This window comes from Anser cygnoides, chromosome 25 (assembly GCF_040182565.1).
Source record: "Anser cygnoides isolate HZ-2024a breed goose chromosome 25, Taihu_goose_T2T_genome, whole genome shotgun sequence".
Classification (NCBI taxonomy): domain Eukaryota; kingdom Metazoa; phylum Chordata; class Aves; order Anseriformes; family Anatidae; genus Anser; species Anser cygnoides.
Genome location: NC_089897.1, coordinates 6,562,085 through 6,585,405, shown reverse-complemented (window position 1 = coordinate 6,585,405; position 23,321 = coordinate 6,562,085). Strand labels below are relative to the sequence as shown.

General features: G+C 39.8%; 1 protein-coding gene across 6 annotated transcripts in view; it reads right to left on the bottom strand.

Moving 5' to 3' along the window:
* The window catches only part of MAGI3 (membrane associated guanylate kinase, WW and PDZ domain containing 3), a 73,564-nt gene that overhangs the window by 11,318 nt on the left and 38,925 nt on the right, over positions 1–23,321 (bottom strand). For 5 of the 6 annotated variants that reach the window (XM_066983114.1, XM_066983117.1, XM_066983112.1 and 2 more), the window contains exons 3-16: positions 22,252–22,371; positions 19,939–20,148; positions 18,496–18,670; positions 17,571–17,650; positions 15,397–15,454; positions 14,355–14,449; positions 13,365–13,553; positions 11,342–11,950; positions 10,306–10,337; positions 8,120–8,273; positions 6,852–6,943; positions 4,179–4,371; positions 2,786–2,971; positions 795–980 (exon numbers count right to left, since the gene is read on the bottom strand). In XM_066983114.1, coding sequence (XP_066839215.1) covers positions 795–980; positions 2,786–2,971; positions 4,179–4,371; positions 6,852–6,943; positions 8,120–8,273; positions 10,306–10,337; positions 11,342–11,950; positions 13,365–13,553; positions 14,355–14,449; positions 15,397–15,454; positions 17,571–17,650; positions 18,496–18,670; positions 19,939–20,017 — 2,128 coding nt within the window. In that variant the 5' untranslated portion in view covers positions 20,018–20,148; positions 22,252–22,371. The remainder of the gene's footprint in view (positions 1–794; positions 981–2,785; positions 2,972–4,178; positions 4,372–6,851; positions 6,944–8,119; positions 8,274–10,305; positions 10,338–11,341; positions 11,951–13,364; positions 13,554–14,354; positions 14,450–15,396; positions 15,455–17,570; positions 17,651–18,495; positions 18,671–19,938; positions 20,149–22,251; positions 22,372–23,321) is intronic. The other variant, XM_066983113.1, reaches the window with a different exon arrangement.

The window sequence follows — 23,321 nt, the reverse complement described above, 5'->3', positions numbered from 1 at the left end:
ACAAACATTCATTTCGCTGCTTAGATGATACAACAGTTGTGTGTGAAGAATTTGCTAGCAGCCTGGAAAACGCCAGACGGGATTTCTGTGGTGGGATGGGACCATTTTTCAAGCTGTATTTTTAGCAGGCAAGAACTACAGGGTGTTTCAATTGTATCCTAGGGATGCAGTACTAGTTCATTTGTGTATTTTAAGACAGCAAGAAGAAAAGACTCAGACTGCCTAAGTGGAGGGGATATGAAACGCACCCAGCTCCCGCCCTGTAGCTGGGTCCTTGCACAGCCCTTGCAGAGCCGCGCCGGATGCTCCGCAATGTTCTGACAGACCACGTCTGGCACAAAGCTTCCTGACAACTACTGCAGCGGCAAGAGACACATGTACCGTCCCATGGGGTGAGGAGGTTTTCCTTCCCAGTGCAGTCCTTTAGTCTGATGTAACTCCCCCAGAAGGGACAACTTCAGTGCAAGAACACAAGGTCTGGACAGGTCGTATTTCCATGTGAGCAGCAGGATCTCTCTCATACGAGAAACCATGAGGGAAATCCCTTACCCCAGATCATGCTGGTATTACTTGTATCTTATTTTTCAATATAACCATCTCAGCAGCTGTCTCTTTCTGCCCCACCTGTGTTCGGTTCTTCCAGAGCAAACAGATGAGCCTCATTCTCCTTCCTTTCATTCCCGAACACCTTAAAATACTCCCTTGTAAGTGAATTGACTTCAGAAGTTACAAACATCAGATCTGGTACGTGTGGTAGGCCACATTCACTCAACTGGGCCGTGCATCCTCCTTACCTTCCTCAGCAACGACGGTCAGAGTCACCACATGGCCTGCATCTTTGATCAGCTGCACTATGCTGTCGTGCGAGAGCTCCACGATGGACTGACCGTTCACCGCGGAGATGCGGTCTCCCACTTTCAGCTTCCCGCACTGATCAGCTGGGCTCCCGTCTATAACACGGCCAATCTTGTGAGGAATCACTAGGGAGTCAAGAGCAGGCACATCAACTTTTTCAGATCACAAATACTATTTGTGTTCAACAAGCACCATACAGTCCCAGAACTGCCACAACCATCCCAGAGACTGTCCCTGCCCTACAGGCTGTCATCGAGGTGATGATTAAGAAAATAAAGAAGGATTTGCAGCAGATTCTCTGTCAAAAATGTTGTCTGTAATAGTTATATAATAATGCCAATTCTGTTTATAACATTTTTCTTAATATCTGACTGTCCAGAAAACACACCAACAACCCACAGCAACTCTAACCCTGAACACAGGCATCTGTGCAGCATCCTGCACCAGAAGGCGACAGTTCATCCTGCGCACTGCCACGGGGACTGGCCCCGCAGCGGGCATCTCCGCGCACAAACTGCGCGCAGCAGCGCTTGCTCGCCGCTGTGCCGTCTCCCACGGCACAGGCTGGCACCAGGCACTTTCAGAATGGCTGTTTTTAAAAATTCTTGCAAAGGTAGCATCTGAGCCAAGATTGCATCATGCACTAACTATATATTGGATGAATTCAGCACAATGTTAGTTAGAAACACCGTCTTCTTCTGTGTTCCTGCTGCTTTTTGTTGTACAGTAAAATGAAGTGGAAAAACAGAGGAAAGTGTTGAGCCCCAGAAGAAAGATTCACTTTCAAGCCATCATTGTATCCATCTGCAACCACTTGAACAAGTTCCAGAGCAGTGATTTCCAATAAGGAACTAAAGGAATTGACTACGGATTTCAGGAGTTACACATTTTTAATGTCAGCTTATGTGTAAACTCACTGAGCTGGCTTGTATTTTGAGGGCTGACACAGACAACCCAAACTTGATGGACAAAAGGAGTGAATCTCAGGAAGAGCATCCTACTCACGATCTCACGCAAAAAAAGTTCAAAATTTCTTCTTGGCACTGCTAGTGACTAGCAGCTATGAGCACAGGGAATACAAATCACTTGATTACACAGAGCAAAACTGATCTTGTGCAGGGGGGTCACTGACCTTACCACTACTTAATTTGGACTCAGAGCTTCCTAAAAGAAGCTTCCAGCTTCTCTCATTCACTTCCGCTCACAACATGTATTTTCCTTTTAACCTTGGTTATTTTGCTGTTTATCTTTACAACTATGCCTGAAGCCGTGCTCATATACCAGAATTGTAATAGCACAGCATGCTACTTTTTCATTTTGATGTTCTAGACAAACACTATCTATTTCTAAATGTCTGACAGTAACAACTTCATTGCTTTCCTCCAAGTGCTGCAGTCTCTACTTTCTCAGATTCCCAAAGTAAGAAATTAGATAATATAAAACCAAGGTTGAAACTAGACTTCCATTTAAATACCTATGAATCAATGCAATGTGGAGAACATACATCACGAACAATCCATGTCCTGGAGACATGTCCTGAAGACATGAAGAAACCTGAAAACAATCTAAGTCCTTAAGACTACCCTGTGACAAGTACTTCACAATCCTGTGTACAGACAGGCTGACCGTGCTTTATTTCCCGTGTTCCCCACTTATGTCACAGTAGGATGAAAAAGATCATAAACATGAAGCAAGACAGACTAAGCTTCAGTTGTTTGGTTTGTGGAAAACTGGGAGTGAAAGAAGACTGTATCTATACAGAATGCTGTGCACATAGCACAGCCATATCAAAGAAAGAAATCACTGAAGAAACTGCAACCCTTAACACACATGCTAGTGACAACAGCAGCTTTGGTATAAGGACCGTGATAAAACAGTCAGGCACCAGTAATGCCAGGCAGTGACAAAACCACCAGCTCATCACACTTACCACCAGGAGGAGGTTTGTTTTTTGAGGTGAGAATGACAAAGCCAAATCCTTCATTCTCCTTCCGTTGCAGACGGACATCATAGACCTCTGGGGTCTGCTGGTTTGCAAACTCTACCCGATTTAGTCGGGGAGAACCATCCTGTGTCACGACAGGCTGTGACTCTTCCTCCTCTGGTTGCTTTTCTCCTTAGAAATAACAGACAAACAACAAATAAGGAAAAAAACCAATACTGCTGTTTTATCAGGTAAATACAACGAAGCTGTACATCTCGGTATCAGCGCTGGCAAAAGGAAACACTGCCTGCCTTGGAAAGTAAGGGACAAGTTCATAAACAACAAAATTTATATCAAATGGAAATCAGATGATGCATGAAGGCCCAGAACCCTACAAAGGTGTATATAGCTATGCAAGGAAAGCCCACTGCAGCCTGATTTTCCACATCAGAACAGACCTGGCAGTTTGTAGAACAAACTTTGTCAGAGTGATGTGATGCCTTTTTTGTAGTAAAATAAAATAGTGACTTTTCTGCAAGCTACATGTACAAAACCTACAGCAGAGATCAAGCCACAGACTAGAACTATTGCTATGTTAAGCGAGCAACAACTGTTTACTTGGAATGACAAGTGTTTTTTAAAGTCTGAAACCCGGCTTTCTAATGGGAAACCCACAGAATTTTGGTCCTGAAACAGTCTGTCCATCTATCAGAAGGCCCCTTAAAGAGACTGAGACTTGATCTTAAAAATAGTTTTCCTTTTACTTGTATATATTCAGAATGAATGGTTGACTAACACATTGGAAAAGCAGTACTGGTTACTAATCAGAGCAGGGGACCATATCAGGATTCCTGAGCTCTATTCCAGCTGTCGTTCACATGATCAAGCACTATTAACTCAAGGATAAATACCCTTCCATACACTGCAGATCTGGACACTGATCTAAAACTGCAGAATTACAAGATGCTGCACTGAACCATCTCTGGTTTGAATGCACTTATCCTTGCTGCACACAGATGCCAACAGACTTCAGAATATAGCATGTTGTCCAGAAAACAGGTTGTGTTATTACTCAATTTGCATAGCATTAATGGCTGTTCTAACTAGTATCTACAAAACGGTTTGAAGAAAACGGCATTGCCATCTTAATTTTCAGAGTCTTATCTGTGTGAGCAGTGCTAGCCAGCAAGCGCCAAGGCGTCAGCTTACTAAATTCTGCTTTTCTCCACTTACTCAGAATTGTAGCTGACACTCCTTAATCTCAGGTTGCTCAATTCTAGTGCAGTAACTGATATGTCTCAGAGCAGCTTTAGTTGATTTGATTACAGCAATGAAAGTGCTCCTTTAGTCACATCTATTTCGTGTGGTACACTCTCCAGACAGACAGACAGACACATACCACCAAAGAAGATCTTCCTCCGGACTGTGAGCAGCACCTGACCATTCCGTGCAGCACTGGTCATTAAGTCCAAAACTTGTTTGTGTGACTTCCCTTTAACAGGGACTCCATCAATACACATCAGTTCATCAGCAGCTCGAAGCCTGCCATCTTTTTCTGCTGCTCCCAGTGGGATTATGGCTCCAATATAGATCTATCAACAGAGCAGAGTCACTGGGTTTGAATGTCAGAACATCAACTCATCAGAACACGTAATGGTTGGAAACTAGGTGAATCCAGACAGAAAAGGTCTTTTGGGAAGATATTTTAAAAGATTATTTGACTGTCCAATTCTAGCAGAAACACAGCCAGTGAGTGTGCTTTGCACTTTTGACATAAGCATAGATTACGTACTTACTACATATACACGATTTACAGACATTATTGAAATAAAAGTCTCTGTTGTTCATTCCACTTTTTAGAATTTTTACTTATTTCTTTAACTAAGACAAGCCCAGAGTGCCTAGGGAAGAAGCAAAAGCATTCAAAAGAACTTGAATTTATTTCTGAAAAGCTGCTCAGTCAGTTCCATGCTTCAAGTTCTTTCAGTGCACAGCTTTTGGTGATTAGATAATGAATTCAAACAGCTGCACTCCCCTTATCAATTTTGTCTACCCTCACCTCTTAAAGTGCTACTAAATATAACCCAGATAAGAAAAACACACTATTTCATATGCTCGAATCACATTCAGGTTAAATGAAAGGTTAAGAATAATCATGGCCGGCAGCTGTCTGCGGTTAAGCAATGGAGAGCAGCTTGCCTGTACGCAGCAGTCATGGCATCGGCTCAGCACCAACAGTTATGGTTGTTATGGAAACAAAACACGAAAAATGCTACGAAGTGCAACAGAAGTAAAACTCTTTGGTTTTGCTCAAGAGAGGCACTGCTCTTCCCTTTCTTTAAATGCATGTTTAAAAAAAACAAAAGGCTTACACTGGATCATAGATGTGAACAGAAAAAAAAGACACCTCTCTTCAACTATAATCAGAAAGCAATCTATGATTATCTACTCCAAAAGTTTTTCTCTCGACAGCTGAAGCAACAGCCCCTGATATATGGTATTAGTCTGACTACTTCTTTGTAGAGAAGAATGTTTGCCTTTTAGGAAATTGAGGGGAGTCTCCTAAAGCCTGCCATAACAGGAACAGACAGCCCAGGGGGTACCAGAAGGGCATTTGCCAGCCTGCCTCCAACTTTGCCATTCCTCAACAATTACCACTCACATCCATGTGAAACTGTGCAACAGCTCTGTAGGCCGAAGCCAGGAAACACTATTACACTGATGACTTCAAACAGTAATTGAACCCTAATCACTGACCAGGTTAAAGCAACCCAGGCTCTAATGAGTATGCTTCCTCTGGAGCAAACATTAGAGCTACATTTTGATGCCACTTGTGAAGCAAAACAATACGTACATCCATTTGCAGGAAGAAGCCAATTTTAATAGCTTCTGCTTCAAGGCTTTTATGCAAATTCTAAAGCACCACATTTTGTATTTTCTGAGATGAGAGGGAAAAACACAAGGCAAATATTAGCCTGAAAGAGTGCACTGGAAAGGCCATGCTTGTATCCTCAAAACGAATCCACCAGAAGCGACACAGGCTGACAAAACAAGATTTTTTTTTTGAAAATTTGGTGGAGCTGGGGGTTGGGGTGAGGGGATGGAAGGGAGGGTGACATCCTCCCAGAATTTGCCTCATTTCATCAGGTTTCAGTCAAAAGAACAGCCTGACAGAGTTTTTCCAGGGTAAGCAGCAGCTTTCTTCTCATCTGCTCCCCAGAAAGCACCGACATGCACGGTAAACTGAGCACTGCCAGCGCACGTTCGGTGCCAAGACCACTAACAGGATTAGGTGGCAAACGTGCAAAGGCTGAGCGCCAGCGTGATCCTTCAAAGCATTCCCAAAATGCAACAACAGTTACAGAAACACACACCTGATGTCAAAGAAAGACTTTGGATAAAGGAAAGGGAATGTGAACCCTGCAGATTAAAGCCAGCCATGAAGAAGAAAGAAAAAAAAAGGTAACCAACCATTTTCTTCCTTTCATTTGGACTTGAACTAGTGAGGTAGAACTGTTTCCCTGTAGCCTCCCATTCAGCTCGTGAAAACCTCCATCCACCCTGCAGCTCTTCAGCTGTGGGCTTCTCACAGACACCCAACTGATCAGAGCCCAAGGCTACCTGCTGGAGTCCTCAGGCTGTGGTCAATGCCTTCGTGGCCTCTGGGAACACACAGTGCTAGCACAAATTCCACCCAAGTGGACACTCTGACAAAGAAACACAAAACTGAATATACACCACAAAGAGTTAGCTTGCTTTCCTAGAGCACTGTTCATGCCCTCTGGCTTTAACCAGGGCTGGATTACACCTTCCAGCTTTAACTAGATTACTCAAAAACATCTCACTGACCGAAGACGAGACTATTCTCTTCTCTTAGGAACTGGAATTAAACTCAGCATGAACCTGGTAATCTGAATCAAGTTTTGATCTTAAAAGGTAGTTACTGAACTGATGATTTTTTCCATCACTAAACTACTTAGAAGGAGAGGGAAAAGTTGATGACAGAGTAGGAGTCATTCTAACAGTAACAAGGTAAGGCAACATGTAAGCAACTACAAACAGTTTCACTTACAGGCTGGTCTGGTCCATCCCCTCCAAGCACCCGGAAACCGAAGCCTGATTCTTGTTTGCGCAGGAAAACGTCCAAATCTCTTGTGTTTGGAGCTGAGAGAAAACATTTCAAAACATGTAACGAGCTATCTTTGATTATTGAAAGATTATTCCTATGTTGTGTATTCCAATTCTTTTTATTGACAGAATGCGGTAACCAGAAGTACGGTGACCAATTTGAACAGCTAAATCTTCAGTGAAGTTCTATTTCCAAAATGGAAAAAACGGTATTCAAGAAAATGCTAAAAAAGGAAAGGATAGATTGATGAACACCAAAGAAGAAATCACAGCTGCATTTGTGTGGTGGGCCAGGATGAAATCCAGTCTGCAACACAACTCAGAGCCACCTTCTATAAACACTGAAATTGTCAGGTTTGAATCACAGAATCACAGAGTATCTTGAGTTGGGAAGGACCCAGAAGGATCATTTGAGTTCACCTCCTAGACTTTGCTTTGGTTTACTTCAGAATTAGGCCAGCTTAGAGACTGAAGAATTGTCAAATGGCTGTGAAAGGGTGCAAGTTCCCTCTTTAATGATCTCATACTAATTTGTAACAAATATAAATCTCCTATTGTATTCAGTGTAGTTACTGTAACTGAATTTTGGCATGTCAAGTTATTTAATGTGTCCAGTTTGCATAATTTTATTTTGCTCCACTTTCTGATGTTACAATCCTTAATTACTTAGGCTAGTTATTTATGAACTTTTTTTTAAATTGTCTGCCAAGTTATTTTATGGGCCTATTTACATACACGTATCTGTAGCAAAGCCCACCCACTTACAAACAAAATGTTCTTGGAGAAAATGTCTCAAGGATTTACACAGGTCAAACAAAAGTTTCTTGATGCAATTCATTAAGTAAAGATGATGCTACAATATGCCATATCTCCCAAACTCCCATCTGTTTTGAAAGAGGAAGTCACATTTGCTTTATCATGTCCACAAATTGACCAATTTGTTCAGAAATTTCTGGACAGGAAATATCATATTAGAACACTATACCATTTCTATGATTATGTTATTGAAACTGGTTGAAACATACTGCATCTTTAAAAAAAGGGCTCCACAGTTCCCTAATTTCTGTATGAATTATGCATTTGTTGAAATATTCGTATCCATACAAGGTTAAATGAACTCAATATGAAAGTCACAGCAGTTTTACTACATATATGACAAAGAAAAAAGCCTGTCATACTTGATTATTTCCAAGTTGATGTTGAAATACTCACGTTTGTCCTCATATATAGTCTTGGACTTCAGGTAGACTTCTGAAGGGTCCAGTTTTGGAGAGCCCGATCTTACAGCAGCGGGTGGGAAAGGCATAGGTTGTGGAATGGGATCGTTGATAGCTTCCAAACTCCCTGAACTGTCCTGCTTATCCTTCTGAAACAGAGCCCCACCCCCCCAAAACATGTATTAAATCAAAAGCCTGACGGAATTTGTGTGTGCAAAGACAATAACCATCATACTGAAGTGACATGCATGGCAAAACATGGGAGTAAGGGAACAATACTGCAGGTGATCTTAGCTTTCCCAGCACGTGAGCTCTGTACGCAGCTTGCATCTGCCTACGCTGCTCAAGTCCTCCAGACAGGTCACAGATTTCTGCCAACCACCGGGCTTAGAAACAGGGTTTGAAATGACTGATGCTCAGAAATGTGTAAACCTTGCAAGCCCCTGCCATTACCGACTCAGCGTTACACATGGCACGCTTGGCGGACCAGCCAAGCCGTTAGGGCAGCCCAGCAGCAGCACAAGGGCATTATAAAACACTCAACAGGAGGGAACAGCTGAGTATCATGAGGCACAGATAAAACTGGGAATAATAATTCCGTATTTGCATTTTTTTCTTCTGCTGTCATAGCTGCAACACTACCATTTCAAGAGGAAAGGACACCAAGTATCCTTGTGGTCTCCCATCCTAATTTCCAGTGGATTATGCACTAACGTAACTCTGGAAAACTAGAACATGGTGGTCTGCATGTGTCTGTGCACGTTAAACAAAAGCACAAGCAGAATAGGCTTAGATATGCCCTTTTAAGAACAGTGGAAGAAAACCCCTCGAAGGAGTTTAGCAGTTTCACACTTCTTGTATGTTTATAAACACAAGAACTTGCCCTTTTTAACTGAATTCATTTGCCATGTTGCTTAATGCCACTGAACATTGAGTGCTCCATGGGAAAGCTGCTACTGCCTGTGTGCTGGAACGCCATTCCCAGGCTCCTAAGTATTTTTAGCATGCCTGCAGAGAGTGTGTGGACACAGGAACCAGGCTGACAAGGCTTGCACCCTCAAGTTGCACAGATTTATGCAACAATTTATTTACTGTAGGCAGCTGTATGCTTGCAAGGAACTGAATCTTCAAATCTTATTGAGTGCAGCTTGTTTCAACCATACACTTGCGCGCTCACGCTATCCCACTGCTTGGATGTGACTACGATATTTGAACTGCACAACATAGAAAAATAAACCATGCCTACATTCTAACAGGATTTTCCTAAAATTAAATAATTTGTTGTGTACAAGGAGTATTTTTGAAGCAGCAGCTCTTTTCTTAGAGGTGTTCACTAACGGGCATTGACTAGGCTATTTCATAAGAGAAGCGCTCATGACAAAAATATGCATTATCATTCACATTATGAGGCTACTTTATTAATCCCAATGATTCTTTACTGAACTAATATATATTAAAGATATCCCAATGGGTCAAACTTTACAAGAATAACAAACATCCAACTAGAAACGCAAAGCTACAGACAGACTTTCCAAAAATATGGATTCAAAGATAAGCAAGCAATTTAAGAAGGAAATACGAACCAGTTCATTTTATGTGGAGATCAAGAAATATTAAAGTAGCTTAAACTTCTTTTAGAAACCCCATTTCACTTTAATACAGGTAATTAGCAATGCATTAAAAAAAAAAAAGTTTTAGATACAGTACTTTGTTTCCCCTTTAACACATACTCTGACAACATTTAGCTATGACAATGGATTTATACCAGCTAAGGGGACACGGCTTTGCTAAATCATCTTGCAGATTACCACAGGGACTAAAATCCAGAGAGGATGAGATTAAAAAAGCAGGTCTACGTATGTACACAGATAGCAATTTCAAGTATAGTGCAAAAAAGAAGGAAATAATGAAAGAACTTAAGGAACAATGTCCTGTTTAACATCACAACTGAGCAGCAATACTTCATGTATTTTCTTACAAGATCTTTGCTCTATTCTTGGTATTTCAGTAGTAGTAAGAAAGAAGAAATCCACTGCATCCATCAAATTACCCAAAAACCCTCAAAGGATTCTGTGGAAGAACTTCTGTGCTAAGTAGATCATATTAATGAGTTTTTTTGCAACTAAAGAAACCTCAACATTCTTCATCAGAAACAAATTTAAATACACCATTAATACTCACCACTCTGCCAGTTTTAGTAGGTGAGGGTGGACCTGAAGAAAATAAAATGTAGAAAGCAATTTCAATTCTAGGTCACCACAAGTTTAAACAGTATTAAGGTAATATAATCGGTTTCTCCTGAGCTGAAAATGATAACTGCTTATTCACGCCTTTTAAACTGCAAAGTGAATGTTCAGTTGACCAAATCCATTACTTAAGTCTCAAATTAGAACTGCTAGCTTTACAACAATGGAAAATGTGTATTTCTCTTTTTGCTAGACACCAAAGCACACATCAGTTCATTGGATAAGGACTCTATGAATTTGCCTGGTGGCATTTCACTTGCTACCAAAGAAATCTGATTGTTTCCTTAGCCGATTAAGAAATAGTCGAATTTATACAGAAAAAGACCTCGTTATGTTTGCAAATATGGATGACCAAAGTGACACTCTCAGGACTACAGTAAATGCTTAAAGGCGCACTAAAGCAACCATGTGTCACTTCATAATTCATTCAGTTCCTTCTGGCAAATGCACACTACCCTACTAGTCAGCTTCTGGGGAGAGAATGCATTCTGGTCTCTAAAAGAGTCAATGAAGAGGTATAAATATGCAAGTGTGAAAATAATAATTTTTCTAGTCTTTTCAGCAATCAGTTCCACCTTACTACTGATGCTTCTTGCCACCTGTAATCACCTGTCCATTACAGCTACAGTTACTGGAATACATTTGTAGAGCCTCAGAAAACTATCTATTGTACCCTTCGGATTATGCTAGAGACTGCATTTTTGCTTTAGCATTCCCCAGACACTTGGAAGAGCCAGCGTTTAAACACACTACTGTAAGATTTTTGTTTAAAAAAATCCCTAGTAGCGTCTTCTCACCCCAAATACTCAGGGATATAGATTAAACCTAGAACATAATGGCTTAGAGGCATAATAAACTGCTAGTTAACTTTCAACGCTGGACGGGTTTTAAATATCACACTAAAAGGGGACTTTAAAAAAGCATATAACCATATATAACCGTATATAACAACTGTAAATGTATGTATATACCTCCTCTTAAGATAAGCAGTGGCACCTCTGTTCCTACTGGAAACTGCTTCAGTACCTCCACCACCTGCAGATGTGTCAAGCTCTGTACGTTCTGATGGCAAATCTCCTTGATTACATCCCCTTTCTGAAGTCCTTGGCACCACTGGCTGTCTAAAATCATTTTTACCTTCTGCCCTGTAGGACTGTCTGCAATGGCAAACCCAAAGCCTTTAGGCCCTTTGACTAGAGGAATGGTGACCAGCTCTGGCTGAGAGCCTCCCGAAGATGCAACAGAGATCCTCTGCTCATTTGTATCCACGGAAGGGCCATTCAGACGACCATTGACCAACATAGGGCCCATTTTTCCATTCTGGTCCAACACGACTGTTCCTGGTATTAAATCCTGGCTGGTCAGACAAACATCTCCTTTAGTCCCAGGTGGTCCATTGATAATAGGTGTAGCTGTCACTATATCTACAACAGGGTCTTCATTGTCATCAGGAAGAGGATAACCACGACACAAAGTCATGTTTACATATTGGTTGACAGGAACTAGCTGAAACATCTGGACAACATCTGCATGGGTATGGCCAAGGACACAATTTCCATTTATGTCTACAATGACATCACCTGTTAAAAGAGGAAGTTCAACAACATCAAAACCAAAAACAGAACCACCCACACCTTTCCAGTGTTCTGAGGCTCAGAAGAAAAGCCTAAGTGGACAAAATCTCAGTGCAGTCTTCAAAAAATAATAATCTATGCTGGCTGTGCCATTACCTGTTGGCTATCTGGTGCCAAAAAGCATAAAGGGTTTCCTCTTTGCATTTTTTTTTATGTCATCTCAGAACACAGTGTGCTAAATATATAAACTTTAATCTGCAGCAGATTTAAAAAAAATGATACTGTACAGCCACAAGAGATGAAGCAATGTGCGCACACATTACTGCAAGCAGATGTTTCTGCTTTAATTCATATTGTACAGCATCCTAATCTCAAACCAAAAATAAATCAGAGTTTTGAGGGAGTTCCTATGTTTATTTTAGGACTGACTGAACTTAAGCTAGGATTGTGCCCACGTATATTTCATACTCTTGCGCTGTTGACACTTGGTTAAGTGTGTATTTTCAAAATGAAGTGGAAGTACATGTCGGATCCTGAAACTTTGTTTCATAATCTGCATCATGAAACTTTGCATATGCAATACAATATTCCTCGGGAGTTAACTCTCTTGCCATCTAAATGCCTAGGTGTTAGTAAAATTTAGTAAAATTCTCCTACTCCACGAAGTGTAACAGGAATAGATATGCATCGAACATATGTATGCACCAAAACACAGTGCTGCACTATTGTCTTTATTTTTACAGAGGATGAAATTGAACTATGTACAAACAAAGGGAAACGTCAGGGAAAAAAAACAAAACAAAAAAACAGAAAAAGGTTTTATTTCATAAGTAAATAGTATTAAATCATTGAAAGCATAAACTGTTCTTACTTGAAGCATTTTGCCTTTTCTAGTATGCAAACCATATGCTACATTAAGCATATAAATAACTTAATTAAGCATATAATAACAATGAAAGTGTCCAATTCTTCATGCATTGCAGGTTCTCTCATCCCTCATTTCCTCACTTGCCCACTTCCTACAGCTTTGCTTGTTCATTCCTACTGTAGTTTTTTTGTTTTGTTTTTCCAATTTTTAATATCTGGTGCTTTTTGATAGTAACAAGAGACCAAGATTCAAATGCACTGTTTTTACTTTACATGTGGAGAGGGAACAAAAACCATTCAGTAAATGGCTATGAAGCCCAAAGCTAAGACAAAACTACTGAAATCTTCAAAAGTGGCCTCAAAATAGATTTGTCCCTAGAACATTGCTTTTTCGCATTTCAGATACTGCTCTGCACGGATCTTTCAAAAATCTGACAACTAGTGAGGTATTCATATTCAGAATCAGCGGATGGCATCATCCAACCTCCTGCACGTCGGAAGCTGCACTCTCTAAAAGCACAAGAAATGGAAGTTTAGAGAAATTGTAATTTACCTGGTGCAATTCTCCCATCTTGTGCAGCAGGTCCGTCTTTTAACACATTCTTCACCTGGAGAAACTCATCAGGCCTGTCTCCTCCAATGATTGTAAAACCAAAACCCATTGTACTTTTTTTTAGTGATGTCCGTATGAGGGCTCCTGTAAGCTGGGATGGATCTCTGGTGAAGAGAGACTTCTCTGGTCCTGTGCATGGTAAGATCCAACACAATCCACCATCAGCAATGCTGCTGTGTGGTGGCATTAAATCCCCAAATGATGCTGACTACAGGCTTGTATAGGATGGATAACCACAGAAAGAAGGAAGGTGTTTTAATGGCTGAATACCGAACCTCTTTAAGTGACTTTTGAATTATGGACTAAAAAGACATGAAGGAAGAAGGATTAGTTTTGATAAGAAAAAAAAAAAAAAAAAAAAGAAAAAAAATATTTTTTTTTTTAAGGTGTCATAAAGATTAATGCTTTGGTTAACTTTGGTTAACTTCCGCAGCACCCTCACAGAGTAAAGCAGACAAAATAATGTTGCTCTCATTTCACAGCTGAGTTAAGTGAATGGAAAAGTTACAGTTTTTCAAGACTGTATTACAAATTAGAACACAACAGGAACTAAAGCTCCTACCTGTCATTTCCAATTGTACTCTCTAACTCTTGAACGTCAAGCTCAAAGTAGACCAAAAGCATAAAAATTCAAGGAGTGGCTTACCCTGCACTTTCCAACTGGCTCTTCTAACCCTCCATTTATTGAAAAACTGCTTATGACAACCAGCTTTAGAATGATTAAAATTCTTTTAAAGCAGTCTCAGGGTCTCAGTTCAATTTTAACATCAAAAAAATCATTCCAAAAATCTTACAGATTCTGGAGGGCAACACCACAATGGCCAGCAGAAAGACAAGGCTAATGCCTTCGTGAATTCCAAAATAGGTTGCATACAATGCTTACTTTTAGATAAAGATATTAGTGACAAAGAACATAATATTTACTGATACCTGATTTTGAAGGGCCGACATCAGTCTGTCCTAGCTGTTTTTTTCTTTTGGCTTCTAATACCGGGTTTTCAAACTGAGTTTTCTGGTTAATATGACTGTAGACAAAAGGTAGAATCAGGAGTTCAGAAGAAAGCATCCTGCCTACTTCACAGAAAAGAAACCACAAAAGACACCCTACAAATACTATTTTTTGTATTATTTATCTCGGATTAATACCCCAGAGGAATGAATGCTAAACTATCATAATCAACATGGAAAGCATTTTTTTTCCTTTCAACAACTTGATTTACTTTAAAAAACAATGTAATTATACTTCTTGCAACTATTAAGTAGAGTGCACATTCATTCCACTCTGCAAACTTCCAAAAGTTTGTACTAGATTAAATAGAGAAAACTTATTTCTTCTCTTGATCCCAGCAATGTGTTGCTTCCATCTACTCATAACGTTTACAAAACTAGCCGTCATCTTTTTAATAGTAGATACTGGAGTAGTATAGCAGAATGGGGAAAAAAACTGTAAGTCTGAGCAGGACTTAAACCTCTGTGTTGCCTTTGCAAAGTCAAAAAATGTTAGCTTGTTCTGTGAAGCTAATATTTTCAACTCTGCTAATTTTCCATCCCATGGTTAAAGAAAGGTGTCATTTCCTCTGACCTGAATTAGACTGAGAAGAGCTCTTACAGCAGTTACTTACTTGTGACGGGCCTTTGGAGACAGCAGTGAGATGTAAGTTACTCTTGCTCTTTTACATTTAACAGGTGCCACTCTTAAATCAAGTGACCCCATTTTTATTACAGCTAAGAAAAATGACATGAGCTCATTCCCATTAATTAATTATTTTGGTTGCTACTTGCTTTCCTTCCCTGGAAGAAATACACTCCAATAAGTCAGTATGGTCACACTAAGGATCTTCAGCGCTTCAGAAATGTGCGCCATGGCCTTTTGAACTGTTTCTACTCAAGATAAACTATATATAATGCTAAACAAGTGCTTCGTTACTTTCTGCTCAATTTATGACTACATCAAATTATAATCAGCACTTACTCAACATAATATGTTCCATATTGTGGGTCTTCTATTTTTTCCCATCCATAAGGAAGTTCTACAATCAGAAAGAACAAAATTATTCATTACAGTTGAAAACTGTATCAGAGCTCTGCAAATATCAGAGCTTTTAATAAAGAGAGGACAGATTACAGGCTCATGAAAAACATTAATTATATAGGGGTAACTTTTTTTCCCTTTATTTGTTTGAGGCTGGTCCTTCTGATGAAAAGATATTAGTCTCTTCCAGGGAATCTGGAACCTTATACATCTCACTCTTTCTTCCACTGGATGAGGAAACTTGTATTTAACAAAATCACATCACTTTAAGCCTATAATAAACTTAAAGACAAGGTACAAGTTAACGTATTTAGAGAAGAAGAAACTCTCTAAAAAAGAAAGGGGAAGAAAAATACCTTATTTTAAAATAATGTAATTATCAATCATCAGTTTGATTTGATAGCTGTTGACTTTTCTAACTAGGCAATATAAGTATGGTTGCACAGTCTCTACCCAGAAACACACAAGAAAGAACTATAAATGCCTCAGTATCACATCTCAAGCTTGTAAAACAATGCACCTCCACTCCTCTTTAACTTTCAATTTAAGACCACCTTGCAGAAGAAATGCCATCTTTATTTATTCTATTAATAACATCAACATATTTCACTGTATTCTGACAACATTTCACTTTGGAGTCAACTCAAGTAACCTTCAGCCAGAAATGTAACAGGCATAAGCGAACCTGATTGTTCTGAGGTTTACAATGTAGTGCCGACACCCCAAAACCAGCCAGTGCTTGTTTAGGTCTGTCAGCATCAAATTCAGCACAGACTGCAAGGCCTGCCAAGACAACGAGAGGCAGTTCTGTACTGCTGCAGTTTGACTGCTGCTGCAGCTGTGGCAAGCTAGCTGGTAGTGCCTAGTGCTGGGACTGCCTTACACTTCCCTACATTTGGGGTCTAAAATAAAAAAAATACTATACCTTGCAAAGATTTTTTTTTAAAAACTATTATAGATTTCAGAAAGCTCCTTTTCATGGCAAATACACAATCTGGTAAGACAGTGCCCAGCAACTGACCATTACCGACCAGAGGTGACAAGCTGTTAAAACTGGGGTCCCGTTATTCTACCTTTATTGTTCTAGTTATTTTGACCGTAGAAATTTAAATATTAGAATACCAGACAGAGTCAGGTAGCTAGACATTTTGAAGGATAAAATTTGTCTAATCTTGTTTGAGGCTGCCCTAAGTTTGAAGGTAACAACAATTTTCCAAGCATATGACAGCATGTTACCTCTTATTAATATCAGCATCACTCCACAGGATTTGACAAAACACCCATTGGGACTATTCATTTAAATGTTGTTCACTTGGATATCCTGCATCTCTCTCTTTAAAGTGCTCTTTTTATCCCGTGGTGAGCTGCACGTATGTTTAATAAGCAGCAGTATGAGTCCGTTGCTCTAGCTGGCTTGATTATGAATACATGATTGCTAGCCTGTGCAATTTAAGAAGACAGGCCATTCTGAGTCTGCCTCAGCTTTTGCAACATATCAGGCATTTGCTGAAGACAGAGCTATTTGGTACTCTTGATTAGCTGACTAAATTGCATGACTATGTAGGAAATGGTTGCAGGAATGTCTGTAGGTCAATCATGAACCTGACCTGTAAGTCTTAAAGCAGCAGCATGAAGAGTTGTTCCCTTTGCTTACACATTCAAATATTACATCGCAACACATGCAAGATGTGTTACTAGCAATAGGCACTATGCTGCATTTTCATTATTCATACATTCTAATACTTATGGACCTTTTCTTCCTGACATATTCCACTCACATAAAAATTTCCAGTGAGATCACCACTGATATATCCAGCTTTCTCCTTAGCGATGATACTTATTGGAACAAAATATACCATTCTCAGGAATGCAGATATATCCATGATTCAGTCAGATTCCACTGCTCCAGGGAAAATATACTACAGTCTTTCCCAGTCTTACGTAAACTCTTATTGCCACCACACTATGGACACTCAGTGCTATACTCTGTTTGCTCCAGAGAGTCAAGTGTCTCAGGAAGAAGCTTCTACCACAGCAGTAATGGATCTTATCCAGCTCTGATAAACTCAGACATTTATCAATCAGAGGTGACAAATGAATTCTGAATATCTCACCTCCATCTTCACAATCTTCAGGAGCTTTGGCTTTCTTACAAAGCCGAGGATCAAGCCACGTGGTTGTCTTGGTGTTGTGACTGTGGAGCAAAATGCAGCCCATTAAAAGAAGAGGATTTTCACAGACTGAAGAAATGTTGGTTTTCTTTAACTTTTAAGTATTTACTACCTTGGGCAAACCGTAATCTTTAGACAATTTAACCTTTATTTATGCCTCAGTCACATCATAAAATGCTAAACAGAAAAGACAACAATGCTGCTCAGAGGTACCAGCACCCTGGAGATCTCCAGGACAGATGTGAAACATTAGTGCTACAAACACCATCCCCTGCCCCTCAAAGCTCATTTGGGAATATTAACTGTTTCAACCTGAAAGGAGAAAACATTTTTAGCCTTCTCTTATGCTTAACGCTCAGTTAGGAGTTTGTTTCTTTTGCCTCAGAATTCATAAATGAGAATTCATAAATTTCACGTGAACTGCTTTCCTATCCTGATCTTTAATCTGTGCTGCTTATCTTTTTAAGCAGGCATTCCAAGCCAGGGAACACATGTGGGGAAGAAAGAATAAACAAACTCACAGATTTCAGAGAAATTTGTCATAGTAAAAGCTTGTACGGTGTTATACCTTACCTAGCAATACCCACCCAGCTTTTCACTTTGTGAAATACATAACTCATATCACAAACAAACTGACTACTCATGTGGAATCATAAGACTTTCCTGCGCGAAGGCAATCATATCAAGTATATAGTATAATGATTATCAGTACGGAACAAAACAGCAGGAACATTCAGAATTCCATGCAGAAATATAAGGAATAAGAAGAGGAGAGGTGTAAGAGCAGTAGGCAGCTTCCCAGACTGCAGCTCATCAGCACGTCTCTCACAATGGCACAGTAACTCCTTGGCGCTGTCGGGCTACTCACTCGATGAAGTAGATCATGCCAGTGTCGGTGTAGGCCATCTCCCAGTTCTTGGGCAGAGGTTCCAGGGTCTCATCCCTTGACAAGTAATTTCTGAAGTCCATGGAGCTGCTTGTCTGGTTGTAACTGGGAACAGGTTTCATCCAGTCAGAAGAATCTGAATGTTTTTCTTTGTTTTCTGCAGTTGTTCAGGGAAAGTGTTACTATTTGTCAGATGCTTATGGTGTTTCTCACTAAGCACCACCCTCTTAATCTGGCTATGAGAGAATGTCAAATACATTCCTGGATGCGATGAGCATTTTTCCACTTTTTTTTTAAGCTATGAACTTTGAAAAGTTGACATGAAAACACTGAACTCCGTTCTGCCCCTGCCAAACAGAATTAACCTTGTATTATTCGTCTGAACCTAGGCTGAAACATCAATGCTGGCAGAAATCCAAGTTGACTACTTGGTTTCCCTTCCCACATAGTGTTTGTAATGCCACTGAAAATAAATTAAAAAAAATCCTGCTAATATTCCTCAAAGCACCAAAACTGAAGTGCGGAAAAGACCCAAACTGCCAATAAAATAAACACAACCCTCCTGCAATCCACAAGAAGAAAAAGCTCCCAAAAATCCCTGTAGAAAACTCTTAACTGCAAGCCTTGGCCCTGCAGTTTAGAGGTTATGCTCGGCGTTCTCAGCTACACGACTATGTCCATGACTTTCACACAACCACCAGCCAGGCCACCGGGCCTCTGCGTGCTGTGGTGCTGCCAGCCCTAAAGCTCGCAAGGCTCAGGCAGGTCCGGTCAATATAAGTCTTACACACACAAATGCAGTGTGACAGCTTCTCTCCACCGTCACTTCTTCCCCCTCAAGATGAGTAACCGTGACAGCAGAAGGAAAAGGGTGTCCTGCCAATCTCTGAAACATCCCAGCGGACACTGGTCCAGTCTCAACGTGCTCTGCTTTACTTCCCTCCACAAACACCCCCTTAGGCAGTTTCAGGTTGTGTGACAGTTCCCTTAACCAGAATAATATGAAAATTTTACAGTATGACTTAGTGTTGCCCCTTAAACTGACTGCTTCACTAAAATCTCCTGCATGCAGTAATCTTACCAAAATGAAATGATTAAATTTACAGGGTATGAGTTATATTCTGCACAGGGATTCTGTCCTACAGATAAATTTTTCCTTCCCTGTTGTAACTGGCCACTACCCAGCACTACATGTTCTCTACTGAGCAGTGCATTTTATGATGCAATTGCACATCTGGCTGAGAGAACAGCTGTTTCTTTTCAAAATCTAATTTCAAAAGAGAGTAAAAACACCCGTCTGAGTAGAAAACCACCTTCAAACTTTACCAAAACTAAGGAAGCGCTTCAAGCAAGCATGAATGCTATCTGTAATGCTTCTTATTCATTCATGAAATACTTCAGGGAATTTCTCCCTTTGTAACCAACCTATCCCTCCGCTGCCATTAACTGCTTCCTTCTCCTCCTCTTCCTCCTCTTCAGGGAGAGAACTGTCCATCCTTTGCATTTTGCTGACTGATGTGGTTCTTTTCCTTTGTGATTCAGTATCAAAGTCATTGTCAAAAAGAACTTGGTCCACTGGATCGGGCTGAAAGGGGCTGGGCTCTGCTGGAGGCTTCGGAGTACCATAAAAATTACCTGACAATGAGACAGAAATCACGATAATGAAGGCACTGGTACTTGCTGAAAGTACTGGCAATTGTAGTGAATGTTTTATTGCCCATGTAATGTCTCTGGTGTCAGGCCTTAACTCTAACTTCCTAAGGAAGACATCAGCACCATCAAAAACCAATCAATACTCAAAAACTATTTATTCCTACAATGTGGTTTTGCTCATGATTATATTGTACATCAGAGAACAAGACGTTTAATTCAAAATTTCTATCCTGCCACAGGTTTTCAAAGAAAATGAATGATTTGTTATTTTGCACGGAATTCACTAATGCTCCAGAAAGAGACTTGGGGAACAGTCTTAGAGAAGTAAAACACTGAAGATCGATTGCTCTTATTCTGTATACTGATTAACTGACTTAGGGTAACGTACATTAATAGAAACATGCTGAAGTCAAAAAACAAAACAGTATGTGCAGAAACATAAAATATCTATTTGCATTAAAAAAATACAACTGATTTTTAAAATACAGTTCTACATTTTTCTACTGACAACATACACGCTGTTAATACAGCTCCATCTAAAAATGATTTGCAGTTAAGAAAAATAAACTGATTTTTTCTTCAGTATTTTCTTTCGAAACACAAAGATTGAGAATCATCTGTTGTTTTCTGGAAAAGAATTTCAGCAACTGACCTCTCTCCTGACTGCTCATATGATTTTTATTAGGGAACTGAGCACACAGCAAGAGAGCATCCCAGAATTCCTGCTGGGTTCACATTTGGTGGCTGGATTTTGATTTGACCGTATTGAAAAAAAAAAAAAAAAAAAAAAGAAAAGAGATAACTCAGGAAAAAAAAGTACCAGTTTACCCCAAATTTTCTTAGGAGATTTTCCCAGACAAGGCAATGTTATCTGACAGCATGCAGCATGAGATACACAAAACGAGGAGGTACAGAGCGTTTCACACAATCTTCTACTTCAGACATTTGTATTTTTTTGTTTTTTGACATATCAATCAAATTAATTCAAGTGCCATTAAAACCACCGCCTACCAGAGAAGTCCTCTAGCAGCATGCTTATAGCTATTTGTATTGTATGTCAAAATCAGGCAGCTTTATAATCTGGTAAACTCAGTTTAGCATCAATGAATGCTGCACATGCTCAGCATTTCTGAAAATTTAGTTGATTTCAAATACAACTACATATTTGAAAAAACCTTAAGCCAGATCATATTTCAGGATTTATAAACTTACATGAAAAAAAGCAATGTCATTTCTTCTGTTTAAAGTGTCAAGAGGTAAATTGCTCCATAGTAAAAAGCAACAGAACACAGGCAATCATTACTTGAAACACATCTGCAACAGGGGAACGCTCTATAGCAGTGCAAGGCTTCTGAGGGTTGAGCCAAACTTGTCCCTCCTCCCTCTTACTGTAAACAAAGATGGGTTTTGGGGCCAGCGCCCCCACCCCCACAATACAGCGATGTGAGGAACCTTAAAGTTATCTCTGGCTGCTATCTAACACTTTAAAACAAAAGAAAACAAAGCAAAGCAAAAGCCCATCACATGATGGCAGTTCCAGAACTCTGGATAATTGCTTCCTGATGGTTCAGTCCCCATTACATTTAAACCAACTTTGCTACAGATTTGGACAACAGAGTCTAGTGCTGTTCGGTTTTTCACTGCAAAATCCTTTCTTCCTATGTATCAAGATTTCTCCTGCCTCCCGTTCTTTTGATGCATGCCTCTGAGAAGAATGTCTCTGTTGTCAACGGTTAAAAAAAACTGACTATGAATTCCTTTATGACAAAATTCTACTAAGTACAGGCAAATATTTTCAGAACACTTCCTCAGAAATGCAACATGGAAAATAATCAGATCATGTAAGACTGGGCAGTAGGAGCAGTTGTGATGCAGTAGCAAAAGCAACGAAGAGCCCAAAGAGAGTTTCAAAACAAGACCTATAGTCCTCTCACAGGTACTCCAATATTGCCTCTCTACTACTCTGAGAACCATCAAAGCGGGCAGGAAAAGCGGCATCTCATGTGTGTGGGGAGCTGTGCTTAGACCACGATTTTGGGTAAGAGCACTGGATATTTATTCCTGTTCCAACAGTCATCAACATACCATCATACGTTCCACTTTCTAGCAAGGCTCCACTTTCTTCAAGTGCTTTGAACTGCTCAACAGGAATAAAATTATAGTCTACCCCAGGGACCTCCCCATCTCTGGGAGCCCTTGTAGTGCCTGGAAAGACAGAGAAAACACACTTGTAAGATACTTAAAATCCTTCTTGCTTACCAAATGCAGCCTGCTATCAAAATAAGTAAAATCAAGATATCTTATTTATTTTCAAGTTTTATACAATGATGACCTCATTCCACTACGGTAAGAGAACATGCAAGTAAGTGAACAATAACGTATAAAAACTAGGCCAATAGCCTGCATAGGAATAACAGTTATGATATGGAGAAAGGAGCAGGAAAAAAAAGCAGGATAAGGCGGTAACTAGAATTTTTTCTTATGCTCATGGAACTGAAAACTTATGCTGTAGATGCTGACAGTGACCCGGGCCAGGCAACAGCAATCTGGGATTGTAGGTAGCTGTTTCACACCTGTGGTATTTTAATGCAGTTGTAGGGGTGTTTCATCTTCCCACTGTCTCGTGACCACCCGTACCCATTCAGTAATTTTTGATGAGGTCAGTGTGACTAAGCATACTTGGTTATTGGGCCACCAAATCCATAACTGGGCACAAGAACTACTTTTTTAACCTTACAGTTGCGAGGACAATTCATCTGTACTCCAAACCCTGGCTATAGGTAAGCTTTTTCAAAATAATCAGTAAATTGCTGTATTAATGCAGAAATTCTCAAAGTTTTTATGTTTATAATTAAGGGACACACATAGTTATAACAGCTTAATTAAAGCTCTCCCGGTAAGGAATTTACTGATTCATTAAATTGCTATTAGGTTAAAAGCAATAAAGGGATACATCATTTGTTTCAGGGAGCAGCATGAACAAGAGCTGCTAGTAAATAAATTGCATTTCACCATGATTATTATCTTTTAAGAAATTCAGAAACTCTTGGGCATACTCAATATGGTAACGATACTAAACTGAGAACAGAATTCCTGTAGTTATAAAATGTCAGCTGACAAACTTTTATGTTTTTAGTGCAATTAATATTTAAATA